The 18,195-nt window shown below is 44.4% G+C and overlaps 2 protein-coding genes across 4 annotated transcripts in view; one reads left to right on the top strand and one right to left on the bottom strand.

The window, feature by feature from the left end:
• The window catches only part of daam1b (dishevelled associated activator of morphogenesis 1b), an 82,533-nt gene extending 72,929 nt beyond the window's left edge, over nucleotides 1-9,604 (top strand). For all 3 annotated transcript variants that reach the window (XM_031581869.2, XM_031581867.2, XM_031581868.2), the window contains 7 exons: nucleotides 805-893; nucleotides 1,179-1,347; nucleotides 1,606-1,713; nucleotides 3,717-3,777; nucleotides 4,222-4,353; nucleotides 7,069-7,239; nucleotides 8,058-9,604. In XM_031581869.2, the coding sequence (XP_031437729.1) occupies nucleotides 805-893; nucleotides 1,179-1,347; nucleotides 1,606-1,713; nucleotides 3,717-3,777; nucleotides 4,222-4,353; nucleotides 7,069-7,239; nucleotides 8,058-8,267 (940 nt within the window). In that variant the 3' untranslated portion in view covers nucleotides 8,268-9,604. The remainder of the gene's footprint in view (nucleotides 1-804; nucleotides 894-1,178; nucleotides 1,348-1,605; nucleotides 1,714-3,716; nucleotides 3,778-4,221; nucleotides 4,354-7,068; nucleotides 7,240-8,057) is intronic.
• Nucleotides 9,605-9,925: 321 nt separating this feature from the next.
• On the bottom strand, nucleotides 9,926-12,875 carry LOC105897774 (trans-L-3-hydroxyproline dehydratase). The gene is made up of 6 exons (XM_012824740.2): nucleotides 12,697-12,875; nucleotides 11,910-12,405; nucleotides 11,562-11,731; nucleotides 11,365-11,487; nucleotides 10,817-10,954; nucleotides 9,926-10,550 (listed from the first exon to the last, which is right to left on the bottom strand). Exons 2-6 carry the CDS (start codon nucleotides 12,388-12,390, stop codon nucleotides 10,425-10,427), a joined length of 1,038 nt encoding a protein of 345 aa, XP_012680194.1. The 5' UTR covers nucleotides 12,391-12,405; nucleotides 12,697-12,875; the 3' UTR covers nucleotides 9,926-10,424.
• Nucleotides 12,876-18,195: the final 5,320 nt, after the last annotated feature.

Raw genomic sequence — 18,195 nt, 5'->3', positions numbered from 1 at the left:
CAGTGTTTCTCTCTCTCTTACTTTTTTTTGTAAAAGCAAAGCTTTTCATGGATTTATTTGTTTTTTTTGTGCTCTGCTTCAGCTGTTGAAAGGGAATGAAGGGGGGGGGGGTGTATGAGATGGAAAAAGTATACTTCCTCTCAGCAACTAGTCGCCTCCTTTATCAAAAGTACTGGCTATCGCACCCAACTCAGCAGCCATGACAACACCCCCAACACACTACCATCCCCCCCACAATAGGGTGCTAAACCCAGCAACTGAGTGTTAGGTTCAGCTGACAAGGTCAAACTCTGCTTGTTTTCCTTTTCCTTCGCAATAATCGGTCTTGTCATACGCAAGGGCCCAGGGTTTGGTAATAGAGAAGATGGCCAGCTCCCCTCTTACCCTGGCGGGGTCTTCACACATGGCCTGCAGAGAGAGCGGGGCAGTTTTGCGGTCCGTTTGAACCTCCTCATGCATAGTCTGGCTGTGTCTACTCCTGTAGCGGGGTTCCTGTAGTCACTTAAAAAAAGCAACTGCCAAGTGAATTTTTTTTACGTGTAAACGCCTGGAGCTCAACTGGCAGAGCAAGGTGCCTACAGCACCCAGGTCATGGGTTCGATACCCACTGAGTGCACATACTGATGAAAAAATAGTCCATATTTGTACTGGAAATCGCTTTGGATAATCGTGTTTCTTAAAGGAATACATTCAAATGTGTAAATGTAAATATATAAATGTACATCTCTTTTGTGGCTTATCATTGTCTCGTAATTGTTTTGTCTTCACCTTCTTTCTTTCCTCTCTGTTATGTCTTTGCCTCAGAATAAACCACTACCAACAGAGACTTCAGTCACTGTACTTCAAAAAGAAATTTGCCGAAAGGATCGCTGAGATCAAACCCAAAGTTGAAGGTCAGTGTTGAAAGCGTGCCCTGAAAAGCTCTGCCCTCAAAAAAGCTGTTTTCCAAAAGTCATCATCACACAGCACAATACATTACATTACACACATTATTGTCTTTTGTACTCAAAATGAAGAGAAGTTGCTCTGTAAAGTTAAATATAAAAAATGTACATGTATTACACATTAGTTCATCACATTCATTATTTTTGGTACGCATGTTTACATGATAATCTACTAAGTGTGTACTAAGTGTGATTAGCTCTGCGAAGTTAAACGGCGTATGATCCCTGTCCCAGCACTGTCCAAGGCCTCCAAAGAGGTGCTGCACAGCCGGAACCTGAAGCAGCTTCTGGAGGTGGTCCTGGCCTTCGGCAACTACATGAACAAGGGCCAGCGGGGCAACGCCTACGGCTTCAAAGTGTCATCGCTCAACAAGATCGCCGACACCAAGTCCAGCATCGACAAGTAAGGAGAGAACACAGAGTTCAGTTCCGATTCGACAATTTGTGGTGGAACTTTGTTGTAGTGATTCTGTCTGCCGTAGGGGGAAAAAATCTCAAGCTATGAACATGTATTTAATTTAATGTAAATGTCTGTATAATACGGTTTTGACTAACAGGAAAGATACTTAAGGATTGGTACATGCACAGGCTCATCTAAATCCATCATCTATAATTGTCAAACTAGACGAATCAGCAAACGATCATATTTGTTTTTTTGCAGGAATGTCACCCTCCTTCATTACCTGATCACCATCTTGGAGAAGAAGTACCCCAAAGTCATGCACTTCCCCGAGGACCTTCTGAATGTTCCGGAAGCAGCAAAAGTCAAGTAGGTGGCATAGTGGAGAGTCTTCCTTTCCCCTCCCCCCTCTAGTGTGTGTCCTTCTCACCAGCCCCAAGAGTTACGAGTCCTTGTGGTCTACTTGAGCCGAACGACTTTAGGAAATAAGTCCTCTGTGCTCTCCATCCTGCACATCAACCCTGGAGGTCACACAAGGTCATTTGCACTCAAAGAGAACAAGGGCCACACTGCAGCCCCCTCCCTTATTTGTGTTGGTGTCATTTGGAACTATGGAGTCATTTCTAATGACGTCCATTTTGACCACACAGAAGTATTTCTTGTTTTGTGTGTTGCATTTATCATAAATTACCCAGCTGTGTTTCAGCAGGCGAGTTTTATCAGTGTTTCATGTCACGAATGGGCGGCAAAACACTAGGAAGCATATGGTAAATGTAAAACAAATGAAGAAAAACGTCTTGAGATCCTAAAGGGAAGTTAACACACAGAGGTTCCCTAATTTTGCTGGGATGAAACAAAGAACAGTGCACCTCCTGAGATATACACTATTTGAGGTGTATGTTACACAACATAAATCAAAGCCCTTAACGTGGGTCTGTAAAGTTCACTGAAGGCTCATAAGAGACACAGGGGAAGCAGGTCATATTCTGAAGCAGATGTGTTGGACTGCTTTTAAAGGCAAGCACAGAAGGTCCAGACCTTGGGCTCGATGGGCCCTCTGCATAGAGTTGTATTGATACAGAAACACAAATTCCTCAGACAGCATGCGTCTGTTTGGACTCATCTCGGCACAAGCTTCATTTTGAAACCAGAGCCGACGGCCAAACCACACACACCCCCCTGCTTTTAGGCCAAGTCTCATCTTGGGGCCCATTAAGGATTCAGAACGGCGGAGATAAAAGCCAAAAAAACAAAGACATATCTCCTGCATCTATGTGATGGGAGTCCTTTTTACCCCCTTCCCTTTCATCCCAGCTATTATCCATCTCACCTGTCTCACTGGCAAGAGTTCGGCTCTGGGCTCACGGCTCTTTATGCCCAAACCAAAGGGCAACATAGCTGCTAATGAGCAACATAACCATAATTAGCATAACCGCTAATGAGCACCATAACCACTAATGAGCACCATAGCTATTAATCAGCACCTCTCAAAGACGATACCTTTGTCATTCTGATGGGTTAGCATTAACGTTAGCGTGTGCTCTGTTACAGAGACTTTACTGCACAGTCACATGCTTGACTCACACATTTGAACCCATCCCAGCAGGGGGAGATGAGAAGAGTGGGATTTGGGGACTTGGTTGTTTGGGTGAGGTGTTTCTCTGAGGATCAGTTTACCTCAGGAACAACAGCCATTGTCGCCGACTCCCCGTGTGAGTGATGGAAGTCTTTTTGTTTACGGGGAGCTCTCATATCAGAGTTCACAGTGTTTGCTCCTGGCTTTAGTTTGTGCACACACACCCTTACAGGAAATATGCCACAGGCACTGTGTGTGTGTGTGTGTGTGTGTGTGTGTGTGTTGGAGATAGAGAGAGAAGGATCTCTTGGACCATTGACAATACCCTGATTGTGCTGGCACATCAATGAGAAACACTGATTGAGAGCAGAGGTCTCAATTTCAGTCTCTTTCATGCACACACACGCACACACAGAGGCACAGTTCATACTTACGACATTCCACAACAGCGCTGCGTTTCTGTCTCACTGCTCTGGTGAATAGTAGGGGTCACAGCACCAGGTTCAAGTTCAGAGGAGTTGCGGTCCATCTTCAGTACCACTGTGACCCTGTTAGTCAGAGGGGTGGAGAGGTTAAATATATACATCCAGTTCATCACGGAACCTAACTGAACTTCTTCTGTGGATGGGTATGAATGATGCCATTGCCTTTTGGGAAGCCTATTTTGGGCAACAGAATGAGTTGCATGGTTTTGATGCCCTATGATGTTCTGTCTACCCTCAGAACACTAGCTGACTTGTTTTCTCTTTTTTTCTTGTCATTTTTTCCTCTCCCTCCCTTTCTCTCTCTCTCTCAGCATGACGGAACTGGAGAAGGAGATCAATAACCTACGCAGCGGCTTGAGAAGTGTGGAAAATGTGAGTTCTCACCTCCATGTTTGTTCCTTTTCACTGTGGCCCTGGGGACTCACCCCTCTCTCTCTCTCTCTGCCTCCCTCACACTCTCTCTCTCTCTATGCTTCCCTCACTCTCTATGCCTCCCTCTCTCTATCTCTTTCTTTTCTCTATTTTAATAGGGGTCCTCCTCTTCCTCTCCAGCTTCCTTTGTAATTTATAGTACAAACTGACATCCAAAAGTGACATCTGCCCTTCAAACTGTTCTTAAATTCAAAGGCGTTTTACTAGCACGAGTGTTTGGACACAGTGTTGACTAAGCTAGCATTTAGAATAGCAGAGTGGTATACTTGGCGTGATATCACAATAGCAGACATAGAACATAGAAAACCTACTAGGTAAAAAGTGAGTTTTCTCTCTTGCTCTCTTTCATGGTCTCTCTCTCATCCTCTCCATCTTCCTCTTCAGGAGCTGGAGTTCCAGAGGAAGCACCCGCAGGTGTACGGTGACAAGTTTGTGTCTGTAGTCAGCCAGTTCATCACCGTGGCCAGCTTCGGCTTCTCCGATGTGGAGGACTCTCTCCACGAGGCCAAAGAGTTTGTAAGTCGTGTGTGTGTGGTGTGTAGTATTTCATAGTGTGTGTATTAATGATGTGTATATGGTGTGTGCTTGTGTGTGTAGTGTCCGTGGTGTGTGTATGTGTGTGTAAATGGTGTGTATTAATGATGTGTGTGCTTGTGTTGTGTGTGTGTGTGTGTGTACAGTATATGTGTGTTTTGTAGAAAGCGTGTGTGTGTGTATATGTGTGTTTTGTAGAAAGCGTGTGTGTGTGTGTGTGTGTGTGTGTGTGTGTGTGTGTGTGTGTGTGTGTGTGTGTGTGTGTGTGTGTGTGTGTGTGTGTGAGAGAGAGAGAAAGAGGACGTGTCCCAGAGCAGACACACTGAGGTGTTGAGTGAGAACAGCACGCGCTCCTCTGGTTTCCTTGAGAGCCCCAGCTGTTGAAACAGGCCGCAGTCGCCGCCCCGTGCCAGGGCCTGCTGGGCCCAAGAACTTGACCCTTGACCTTCACGGCGTGTGCTTCCAAAAGGGGCGACCTTGCCGTTTTTATTGGACCCCAGAGACCCAGAAAGACGCATGATTCAGAGGCTACGTACAACCTATATAGTATGAATGCATAGGGAACTACATAGTATAACTAAATAGCAACTGCTATACTATCCCATAGGGGACTATATAGTGTAACTACACAGTGTAACTCCTACTACTCCCATCCTATCCAATCCTATACAGAAGGACATACTTAGTATATCTACACAGTAACTACTACACTGTACTAACTATATATCACTACTTTACCAAGTCTAATAGCAGGTTCAGATTAGCACCGTGCAGTGCCTCAGGGTGACCAGACTTGAAGTGCCCTCTTTGCATAACTATACAACAAACAAATTGAGGCCATGTATGAAAGGTACTGCAGCAGTGAAGGCCACAGATCTGCGTACACCTGTATTAAATGCCAAGCTACCAGACTCTGTCCTACATCCTACAGATAGACTTAAGGTACATATGAAATAATACTATGGCAACCCCATAGATTTACATAGGTCAACGCTACATAAATATGCCAAACAACTGTAAACAGAATAAGCTTTCTAACAATCACCAGCCATAGACCTAACTTCTAGGTAGACTTGGTAGGTCAAGTATTACGAGTTGTGAGGAATTGCAGTGATTGGCTAAGTGCTGAGATACCAGGCTGTACAAACATCCTACAGATTTTAGACATATATTATACTATAGTGTATGCAAACCACCACAACAGATTTGTTTTGTTCTGTGGTAGACAGACTTCACAAACTGAACCAGGTCAAGTAGTGCCATTGTCAATAAAAAAAAAAACTATCCAACAAATTCAGCCCTTGTGACATAGCAAATATTTTAAAGGTGTAGTCATTGTCTTAATCATCCCCCCCCCACACACAGACTGGTGGCCCGGGGCACTCACCTGATGTCATATATGGAAAATCCGGCCTTGTATGACTGCACAGTAAATATCACTGCAATTGTACAACTGGTATACTACCTGACACCTAAAGTACAGCATACCAGCTACTACAGCTGCAAGGCATGACATCATATGCACCAACATACAAGCTGTGACATATATCAGAGTTTGAAGTCTTCAGTGTATTTGGTGGAAAGACAGTCGAGTGTTATTAACTGTTCCAGTTGCGGTTTCCAAGTGATTGTGACAGAACTGCTTACCTGGCATTGCTTTGATCGATGGTCCTGGTCAGTCTTGTGCGTCTTCTGACAGTCTTATTGGAGTTCGATAGACTGAAACATAACTACAAGCATGAGGTAGATCTTTATGAGCATATTTACAGTGCTCATACAATACACTTAAACCTGCGCCCAGACGAGGCTGCGGTCCAAACCGAAGGTCGAGCTTTTCATGGCCCATTAGTTTTGTCTGAACCAGGCCTCGTCACTACTATGGAGGGTGAGAGAGAGATAGAGAGAGAGAAACTGGGGAGGTAGAGGGGGGGAAAAAGGCCTCCTTGGCTCAGGCAAGTGCGACCCATGTTGCGTGTGCTCTCCATATGGCAGTGATAAACGCACATCAAAGGCATCATGGGACGGCCAGACCTCCGACCCCCCCACCGTGAGGCAGCACGAGGCAGAGGTGGTGCCTTGCTGAAGCCCCTCGGTCCCTCACGTACCCCCTCTCCCCTCCTGTTCCTGCCCCCACGTTTGGGCTGTAATCAGTCGCCAGTCAAACAGGAGTTAACGAGGACACCCGTAGACTAGCTACCGGCGCCTGGGGTTCGGCCGTGCGTGACAAGGTTAATCCACACCAGCTCCCGGCGGCTGTGTCATTTATGTGCCTAAAGTCTCCCTCAGCCCTTTTTCATCTGTGGCCTTTCTGACACCCTCTACCTGTGTTAAGTAGCACCCTGTGTTTTTAAAACACTGTGGTTATGTTTTATTGAGCCTACCGTATAGTGTGTTTCAGGTGTTTGTTTGTATTGTGTTTGTGGTAGCTGTTTATTCCCATTAGACATCCTGTCTTTTGGCCTGTTAATTAGACACCAGTTAGCACTCCGGAGTCCAGAGACTATAAATGCCTTTAGAGGTGTTTGTTTACATTTTTACACTACATGTCTCTTTTAGATGTTTAATGTCACAATGTGTAATATTGAAGAATTGAAGAAGTAAGGTTGTTGATTTGTAAACCTGCCTGTGAATAAGTAAAAATTGTCAATCTTTTTCTGACCAGTTCTTTCTTTCTCCTTTTATCGTGTCCTATCTTAGTATGTTCGGGCAGTGACGCACTTTGGCGAGGAGGATGGCAAAATGCAGCCGGATGAGTTCTTTGGCATATTTGACCAGTTCCTGCAGGCCTTCGGTGAGGCGCGGCAGGAGAACGAAAACATGCGGCGCCGCAAGGAGGAGGAGGAACGCAGGGCACGGATGGAGGCTCAGGTATACTTACGTTTGGCATCACACACACACTGTGCCATACGGACATATACAGATACACACACGTCGACACAAACTCATATTTACACACACACTCACATAACTGTCCTCTTTCTCTCCCCCTACACACAAGGGCATACACACAGACACACATATACACACACACTTCACACTCCCTATCTTGGCACTTGGAGTTGTTAGCACCTCGCTCTACCACTACAGCAAGTAACAGGCCTGATTCTGGCGTTAACTTCACTCACAGCCTGTTTTAGCACATACTTTACCAAGCGTACGCCACCACAGAGGCTTCAGATGTGTTAAAATAGTGGAGCTGGATCTTTGACTTAATGGCACCGCTGCTAGGCGAACATTTATCAAACCCTAACGCTGCCCGTAGCCTGGCACAGCCCACATCCCATGCCCCGTCCAAAAGCAGCATGTGAGAACCACATGCAAAAACGCCTCCATTCTCCGAGCCAAAATGGCGTGATCACGTGGTTGAGTGGGTTGAAACTAATTAAAACAAAAGGCCTTCAGCTGTTCTTTAAAGCCCTAGTCTATCATTTTGAGCATTCGGATAGTAAATCGTTTACAGGCAGACCTTGTTATGCAAACGTGAGGGTATTTTACCCAATGTCACGAAAGAGCAAAACAAGGACAGTCCTTCGCAGTGCTTTTAAAGCTAATAACCAGCAGTGTGCTTGTTTTCCCCCCTAAACATCAAGGCATTCCTCTGTCTGAATTCACTTTGTGCAAAGCAGCATTACTGTTGTTCTCAGCATTTTCTACAAGTGTCCAATAAACTTCTCTCTGTCTTTAAGATGAAGGAGCAGCGCGACAAGGAACGGAAGGCACGCAAGGCCAAGGAGAACGGCGAGGACGACGGTGGTGAATTTGATGACCTGGTGTCGGCGCTGCGCTCTGGCGAGGTGTTTGACAAGGACTTGTCCAAGATGAAGCGCAACCGCCGGCGGATCAACAGCCAGCCAGACACGGGCCGCGAGCGCCCCGTCACCAAACTCAACTTCTAAATCCCACAAAACTGCACCCACGCTTCAGCCCCACCCCTCCTCCCCTCCTCCAGCTTCTTCCTGCTCATCGCCACTCCAACCTGCTCCTTGTGTTTTTATTTGAACAGTGCTGCCACCTTGTGGAGGGCGTTGAAAGCACATGTTTAAAATGTGACTCCTTTGGACAGGACGTCTCAGGATTTCCACTGAAAACAGGGAGTGCTTTGTGTTAGTGCCTGGCCGTGGAGCAGTCAGAGGATATAAATATATATAAATATATTCTCTGGGAGTTAAGTCAGAACTGTTCCAGACTTCACCCTCCGTGACTTTTGGCAGGGTTAGAAAGAAGAAAGAGCTACGGCCATCTGTTTACAAGATGGCCGCCGCAGAGGACCTCACCGTTTTTATTTGATGCAGGTCTTCCTTCGAGAAGATTAAGATTGATTATTACCGTGCTGGCGCACCAAGAAGGGCTGCTGGTTTTCTGGCCTGAAGATAATGCGGTCAAATTCGATTTGACCAGAACACTTAACGGGAGACGTGCATACACACACAAATGTTCATGGAACGTGACTTTTAGGAAGTGGTTTTCTTGTCTGGACCTCAAGGGACAGAGCTGCCGCTAGAACCTTTCCATTCAATGGTTTTATCAGTTGTTCCACTAGAGAACACCGAATATATATGACTACAAGGAAAGAACGTAACCGTGGCACACTTTATGCATCAACCATTTTTTTTTTGTTACATACGCTAGTTTTAAGTGTAAACCAAGGAGAGGAAAAACTATGGAAGCAAGTGCCCACATCTGGGATTGACTTTGCAAAAATGGACCTTTTATATATTGATTTTGTTTGTTTGTTTGTTTGTTTGTTTGTTTAGTACTAATGTTAATGTTAACTAAGGCTCTGGATTACTGTAGAATGGACATATAAGAGTTGTGTATGACCCATCTGGGCTTCCGTCATTGCTCTGACACTTCACACATTACTGGACCTAATTTTTACTGTTGTGTTTTTACGGGGCGTTATGGCCAAAGTGGGTTCCTGTGGTAAGGACTCTACACATTCAGTGTTGCCAGAGTCTGTCACACATGCAAAAGAAAGTAACTGCAAAATGTAGACTTATTTAAAGACCGAATAAGTACATTAACCAAATCAAAGCAATACTCCACTATCAGTTCTCATATCCCACGGTTGCCCCCTTGTCCTTTCAAATCCGCTGTCTAGTTTAATTGTGTAAAAAAAAAAAAAAAAAAGGTTTTCTTTAACAATGTGAGAGAAACTCCATTGGACTTTTGTAATTTAAATGGCCTTCCATGATAAAATGGATCTGACACAAATAAACAACAGAAAGCTCAATTAATGTTTTGGTGTTTTGTTGGTGGGGGAACCCCCAAGTCCCCACTCATTGACTGAAAATGTAATAGTGACCTGTAGAAATCGCACTGGCGTAATAACTTTGGTCTTTGAGGCGAAGAAACACTGACTTCAAGTATCTATAAAACACTGCTCTCTACTGGCGGTTTAGATACAGTGCAAGGTTTACAGCTGATTCATTGGTTATTTCGACTAGCAAGTGTGTCATTCATTCATGCATTGCATTGGACATTTTTTCTTCCTAAAAAATAAATATGGTTATTCTCATCAATGACAATTATACAATAATACAGGATTACAAAGTAGGCATGAAATTCTATCGATATGCACATGTTCTATGCTACACATACCACTTTATTAGGCCCTGTGTATTGGACTGCAATGTCAGCAGTCTCTTGGTTTACAGATGACTACAGGCTCTGGAACAGACACGATCTAGCACATATCAGGCTTAAGTACCAGATCTGCGCAAGATCATGAAGGAAAACATCACACCCCGAAAGAAAAGGGAAAAATTATATCTATAATTTATGAGTCATTCACAACAGTTACATACAGATCTGTTGTCTTGGATGAAGTGTGTGACTAATCTAATCTACAAACATTTTATGTTTCTGCATAGTGTTTCTCAACATTGCCTTTGTCAGCGCAGACTTTCAGAAGAAATAGCCAAAGAATGAGAAACTGATTGACTGACATGGATTGTGTCACCTCCTCATCTGATTTTCATTGGAAATGTAAATCTGTTTTATGATTTGTAAGAGGAGCCTCCAGCACTGATTTAGTTGCAGGTGTCAGAAGCTCATCTGAGAAGAAACCCTTGGCTGAGGTCATCGTTGCTCTCCTGCACGAAGCTCGCCACACCGGTGTAGTGTGCGTGACCTCCGACCTCAACCACCACTGCCTTGAAGTCCCCACAGATGGTTTCCTAGGTGACGTGACATGAAGAGGAGTACAACTGATATCGACACTCACAAGCAACACAATTATTAATAACAATCAGGTCACTCTCATCAGAGACTATCAGAAGGTGTGATCTCTGATTGATTAGATTAGTGGTTAGCTGGTTTGCTTAGGTTTAAGGATAAGTGTACGAGTTAGAGATTTAGCCATTATGTGAGGTCCTCTCATCCCTAATATGAGAAATGTAACACCTTGTTCTGTGTACAATTGAACACTGGGTTCACGTAGTACCTGGACTGCTTTGCCAGTGAAGAGTGATGCCGTGGCCCCGCTCCTGAAGGTTCTGGTCTGGTTGAGCTGGATCAGGCCTTTATGGTACTGAAGAGCGATGCGAGCGGTCACTCCAGACCCTGTCGGACTCCGATCAACCTGGGCCCGTCGAAAGGTCAGAGAGGAGACTGTAGTGCATCGTCAGAGAGGACTGAAGAGGCCTTTGACATCACCATACGAATCACCATCACAGTGGCTGTTTTAGTCTTGGACAAAGCTTTGGACCTAATCTTAGCTGGACCTTAGTCTTGTGGGTTCTTGTCTCATCTGTTTTTGTACGTGCAGTAAGCATTTATGTCAATAAATCCAATATGTCCCGTACTTTTTCTCCTTTGCAGCATTGTATTTATGTGCTATATAATAGTCACCCAAATGCTACTCATAGACAGAACTGAGGATTTATATCCTACAGGTCATCTCGCCCTACTTTCTTACCCGTGTAATTTGAAGGAGGAGGTAAGTTGAATACTTTTCTACAAGGCAAATGAAGGTAGGATGGATTCACTAACCTGTGCATCAGCAAACACACAGACATTTGCTGTCGGCTCATCCGAGAAGCTGTCTTTGCCATCAGTGAGGATAGTCCCGTACAGGAAGGAAAGATCCTCATGCACTGGATGACGAAGCTTCACCTGAGCAAAAGTCACATTTTTATGTCATGTATTATTTTATACTTCAAATCATGTTTTCTTTTTCGATCACATACCTGGGATTTGACCGCATTGGTCACTGCAGTGGCTACATCCACTAGGTCTCTTGTCCTAGATGTGTTGACATCAAGTCCAAATCTTTCTGCACTGACAAAAGCGTAAAATGCCCCACCGTAGCTTATGTCCACAGCGACTTCACCATGTCCAGGTACAGTAACTTTCACATCTGTAATCATAGCACAGGAACATGCAGCACAAAGTATATTTTAGTAACAAAGTATCTTTTCATATTAATTGTGGTGTTTTTTACAGTAGCCTATTATCGAACAAGCTGAGGATGTATGTCTTTTCCATATCTTAAATCCCCCATTTGATTTTCTCGTTTTTTTCTGTGAATAATTTACCCGTTGCAAAAGCAAAAGCCGGGACACTGTGAAACCTCACTGCTCCTGTCTTGCCGTAGGAATACTCCACGAAGGCCTTAACCAGGCCGCAGGGACAGTGGATGTTCACCTGAGTTTCCCGAGCACTGGGGGTTTTCACGAGAGCGTAATCCACCGCGTAACGGCCAAGCGCAATGACTGCGTGCCCACACATAGTGCTGTACCCTTCGTTGTGCATAAACAGAACTCCCAGATCCGCGTCAGGAAGCTCACTTTGGACCAACAGGGCACCGTACATGTCATAGTGACCACGGGGCTCAAACATCAGCACTTTTCTCAGGTGGTCCAGGTGTTCTCGCACGAAGCGTCGTTTGGACAACACTGTATCGCCCTCTATTTTGGGGTATCCACTCGTGATGATCCGCAGCGGCTCTCCTCCAGTGTGCATGTCCACGACAGACAGCACAGATCCATCATGAGGTGGAAGACGTGGCAAGTCCATACTTTGGCTGCAAAACTGGTAGTGACAACAAGTGGGCTACCATTAAATGAGCCCCGTCTGAGTCATATGCATGGAATATCATGCAGCTCTATCTTAAACTGCAACCTGCACGAAAAGCCCTACAGACATGAACAAACTCAACAACTGTGTGTACTGCAGCTAAAGGCAAAAAGCCAAGATAAACCTTGGCTGTTTCAGAAATGACAAGCGAACGTAGGCTTATGAACAGCCAAACACTCAACCAAAACACTGGACTGCAAGAATAACCATAGACAAACAATTTGCATGTGATCTAGGCCTACTTACCCCTAAACTTCTCAACAGATTGCGAACGTTACTTTTCTGTCACAACAGTCTCTACACGAGAGTTTGCCTTGCAAGCGTCCAGAGTTCAAAGTATTTATGATAACGGAAATCCTGAACTTTTTTTCCGCTAAGCGTTTTCCTCAAAGTTATCCACGGTTGCTCCTCTATGTTCTCCTTCTGTTGGTCGACACCGCCGCCTTTCGTCCCGGAGCCTTGCAGTTCGTGATTACATTCCACAACTTCATACTGATTCATCGTCATTTATATCTTCCAGTCTATCAGAACATTTTAAGTGATTTAGTTGTTATGATTGAACATTTTAGCACTACCATTCACCCTTAATATTAAAATTCGCCTGGATAATCTATTTTTAATATAGTATATATTTAATATACTAGGGTTGTAAGAGCGCGAAGAATAGGACATTCAATTTCCCCTACAAATCTCACTAAGCCTACATATTTTCATTGTTTGTTGAATTCAATGGCATTGTCCCTTGCGTGCTTTTAAATTTGCATCTTGTTAAGGATGACTATCCTTACGTGTATGTGATTTATGTATGTCTGTGAGTTGCACAAGTGCATAAGTGTATAAGCTACTGGATGACCTACATTTCCCTCGGGATTAATAAAGTATCCATCTATCTATCTCTACCTAATTAACTTGGAGGTGTGTGGTGGCATGAAGAGATGCAGGAATGCCAAGACATGACAGAAACTATTACTTCAGAAGAACGGGGACCTGCCATGTAACCTGTGTGTGCACTTACATGTAGGGCAAGCTATTTAAAGACACATATTTTACGGCATGGTGCCATCCTTTACCTTATTTTCTTTCGAGGCTATGAGTATGGACATATATTCACAGCCTGCACAACATTAGCAAAAGCATTAGCTCACTTGCTCTATACTTCTGTAAAGTAAAGTCTGGACTGTAAAATGTCCATTGTGTACCGGAATGGAGGTTGCAGCGATTTAATGTCAGTTAATATTCTGATGGTTAATTTACTCAGAGACCTATTCTGTTCCAGTTCGTAATTTTTCCCTGGATATCCAGGCAGCAGGCTGCTTAGTCTGGGTGTAGTGTAGTCACTACTTCAGATAAATGCAGTTAATTAATTTGATGCTAGGTCAGACTTTCTGAAACAAAAAAGACCTGTCATGCAGTCACAGTAGGTTCATCACATTGACAGATGCCATTTTCAGGTTTTGACCTGGTCAAATTGAGTCACCATCACGAGGACAAACTCTGACCTTCGGATAACAACGGCAGTTCGCACTTGACTAAAAACTTTCTCCTTGCTATGTCATTCTAGCGGCGTGACAAGCCATGGCCTTGGTGTGCCCTGCGCTACGACTACGAGGGGGGCGTTCTTGAAGTTGGTAGTGGGAGGAGTTTGATTTCAATACAGTGGAGTTACATTCACAACCCGCTGTTTCTCCACTTTCCTTGGAAACTCAAAATCTAGAAGTCGAACTTGCTCTGAAGATTGAAAACTCAGGATCGTTCATCGCCACTTCATGTAAGTTTCTGTCTTGCATTTGTTATGACCCGTACAAATGTTCCATTACCTATTTCACTCTCATAAATGATTCAAGACTAAGGTGTGCTTTAGGTGCATCTCAAATGATAAGTCATTGTGCAATGTAGACCCGTCTTTATCATGTTATTAAGCCTATGTATTATTGACTTGCAGTAAGGCTAAATTTAAAATGTTAGCTCATCGCCCCGACCGCCCTTTTGTTTGACAGGTCTAAATAACCAGTGCGTCCTTGTCCTTTCCCTTGTGACATTCTACACTGGCGCTATGGGATTTATTTGAATAATTCTGTTGTACAGTGTAGTGCCTTGTCACACGCATAGTACTCTGGCTGCGTTACACCTTCAGTGAGAGTCATACACCTGAACGAAGTGACTTATACATTATTAATGGCTTATATAATTTCTCATGAAGATGTAGGATACACTAAATAGTCTTTAGATGGTTTGTTTCTCCAGTTGTGGATGACATTGAGCAGTTATCCCCTTAACAGTGCTTTGTTTCTGCAGGTCTATATGTGGTTTTGATAACTGGTTTTGATGGTTTGGACTCCTTTCCAACACACCTGATCAATCATGTCCTCACCGTAAATCTGTGGTCACAACACCCTGCAGATACAAGCTCAAGGTTGGTATGACTGTCACAGAAACTTCTCTGTCCTGTACTGAAGGGAGGGTGACCAGATGCAAACAGACCAAATGTGGGATGAGTAGTACATTTGTACGGCCCAATGTGGGACATGTTACCAATGCTGAGAGGTAACATAAAACTTTGATATAATGTCTATCCAACTGAATAGGAAACATTTGTTTTCTGCCTTCCGGCTCATAAACATCTGTACTCTAGTCAATTCCACAGCACACCAGTTAGGCTATGAAAGATACAGGCTACAGCTTTTGCTCTATGAAAGATATGATGAGCACAGTGCTGTCTGTCATCCCAAAGGCACACTAATCTTGCAACGTAACATGTCTCCATTGACAGACATCCAACATGCATCGGCTGTTACAGGCCAATCAAAGGCAACTCTCCTTAAACAAAGCATGTGGCCATGATGGCGCCTGGTAGACCTTACCTTATCTGCAAAGTTTGTGTGTTTGGTTTTTGTGACGTAGCAGAGGAGTTCACTGGCTCCACACCTGCACAGTCTGATTGACAGCTGTCACAGCCTCTTGATGACCGCCTTCACTGCTCTCTTCTCAGCCAATGGATGAAAGCCAGGCTTTTAGAAAAGCTTGACTATGTTGCATTTACATGAGCTAGGTTGCTGCTTTTGATGGAGCGCTATTCAAAAGAGTAGCAACTCTGTCGCAATGGCATAAGCAGCTCATGTGCCGGGCAAGTGAAAGAATACATCCATCTGTTCTCATTTCTGACAATGAAAAAACAAATGATTGTCTCAGCTATCTCAGTATGTGGGATGCGGGACAAAGGGTGAAAATGCTGTGCAGTACAACGCAAAGCGGGACACCTGGCCACCCTAACTGGAGGCTACCACCGAGTCCCAGCTGACTATGACTCATGTTAGGGCCATACCCTCTCATAATGACACTTTTACCAGGTTGATTTGAAACGGAGCATGTCATGTATATTCTCAGTGAATTCTCTTGTTGACTGGATTGTTATTTTGTTAGCCACTTTGAATAAAAGCATCTTCCAGATGAATAAATGTGTGTAGATCAAGGCCGCCTACCTGTACTATGATTTGGAAACGTTCTGAGCTCTCCTTACATGATACGCATTGTTAAAGCAGCAATAAGTAGTTCCGTAGCCCAGTTGGCACTGATAGAGGCTTGCCAACACACTAACCGGTGTCTTTTGGCAGTATAGCTTTTTTCCATTTTTGTAGGGTGTTCCAGCCCTGAACACAGAACTACATAGTGCATATCCTGGATGGCTAGTGGGAAAGACACAGATGTTTATCTGTCCTTCACATGACCATATGCTATCAAAATGAATTTGAGGATGGTACCAAAACTAGTTGCCTATAAAACCATACCTCAAAAAGTGTCAAACTCTTCCATAGTGTTGCTTTAAAGCTGCTGAAGCAGAATCAGAAGCAGAGGCAGCGTTCTACTTAGAGGCTTCTGGAGTACCACCAGCACATTTGAACCTGGGCACAATGCTTGTCCTGGCTTGCAAGCTGCCATATTATGAAAAGCGTGGTAAAAAAAAATAGCACAGCTACCTCTGGGAACCGGCAAAGTATAGGCAACTAACTTCCTACCAAAAATAATAGCTTAACCTCTAGCATCCCCCCCTCATGCCCTTAGCCAGTGCTGTCATCTGATACGGTTGTGAGTGTCCGAAAAAGAGGGACACGCGCGTAGTGCTGGAAAGAGAGAGCGTGTGATCTTTCCAACCACAGCGAGCGTGACCGCAGAAGCGACACACTTGAAATATTACCCCTGCTCCATTGCACAATTCTTGACAAAGGGTTGTGAGATTTGTTGGAGTCCTCTGTAAGGAGCCTGTTTGGCTAATTGGAAGAGTCCATGGGAGGTCAGCACTTGTTTTCTTAAATCAGGTGTGGAGGCATTTTGCTCAGTGTATGGTGTAGTCATGACTGGTAACATTTTAAACCCTAACCCTAACCTCAGTTTAGTCAGTAGTCTTTCCATTGATAACATGGACCTGGCATAGTGTTGGTCAGGTGGGTCCTGTACTTTGTGGGAAATTCAGTCTGTCACCTAGCTATAGATCAATCACATTTCGTCCTATTTTCAGGCACCCCAGATTCCTGACAGGCCACTCTCTCTGTCTCTCTGTCTCTCTGTCTCTGTCTCTGTCTCTCTCTCTCTCTCTCTCTCTCTCTCTCTCTCTCTCTCTCTGTGTGTGTAGATAAGGTCTGCATGTTCAGGGAAAGTTTTTTCTTCTCTGATGTCAGACGGCTGGCAATGGTGTCTGTAGTGGACCCTATTCTGTGCCCGCCAGGTGCTTTTTACTCTCGGCCAGACATCTCACTGTGCTCCTGCCCTGTGTCTCTAACTGCTGTCTGAGAATACTGCAGAGCAACAGGTGTGTGGGTGTGTGTGTGTGTGTGTGTGGGTGTGTGTGTGTGTGTGTGTGTGTGTGTGTGTGTGTGATTTCCCCCATTCATATGTTGCATCTCCATGAAGTTTATTTAGTGTTTGTCTGCTCTGGAATGGGTCAGACCTGGACCACTGCTGAAAGTCATGCACCTCTTTGCTACAGTAGGGAAGGCACAACAGGTGTGTGTGTATGTGTGTGTGTGTGTTTGTGTCTGTTTGACTGTGTCTATGCATGTTTGTGGGTGTTTCTCTCTCTATTTCTCTCTCTCTCTCTCTCTCTCCCTCTCTCTCTCTCACTCTCTCTCTCTCTGCTGGAGTGAAGTGAAGCTCTGCATCGCTCAGATTCCTCTCAGCAGTGAAAATACCTAACAAACAACTGTGGCTGCACTCGCTGTACGTCAAGGACTCAGGAGGCTTTAGGTTCATGTGTTATCTGCAAATGTAAATAGGAATGTGTGTGTGTGTGTGTGTGTGTGTGTGTGTGTGTGTGTGTATGTGTGTGTGTGTGTGTGTGTGTGTGTGTGTGTGTGTGTGTGTGTGTGTGTGTGTGTGTGTGTGTGTGTGTGTGTGTGTGAGACTGTGTATTTAAGCTAATATGTCTGATAAGCTATAAGTAATGAAGCAATAATGAGCTCAGTTTGCATGTGTCTATTGTTTCATAGGTTAGGCTGGGTGTCTGGGCTTGCACACACTGGTATGAGTAAATATTCTTTTCTAAGTACAGACCTCCCTCAACAATATTACGTGTTGCTGTTGCAGTGTGGCAGTCACATGCAAGAGAATGCAGTCAAAATGTCTTGCATAAGCTTTATTCTGTACGGCATCCACTTGGTGGGACTATCTTGTATAGAATGCAGTAAGCCTCTTTGAACCCCAACCCCCACCCCCCGAGTCTGTATACAATGGCTCCCACCCTATGCCCTTTAC

Source organism: Clupea harengus, chromosome 15, assembly GCF_900700415.2.
Source record: "Clupea harengus chromosome 15, Ch_v2.0.2, whole genome shotgun sequence".
Lineage (NCBI taxonomy): Eukaryota > Metazoa > Chordata > Actinopteri > Clupeiformes > Clupeidae > Clupea > Clupea harengus.
The sequence above is the reverse complement of the archived record's forward strand: the minus strand, read 5'-3'. Positions and strand labels throughout refer to the sequence as shown.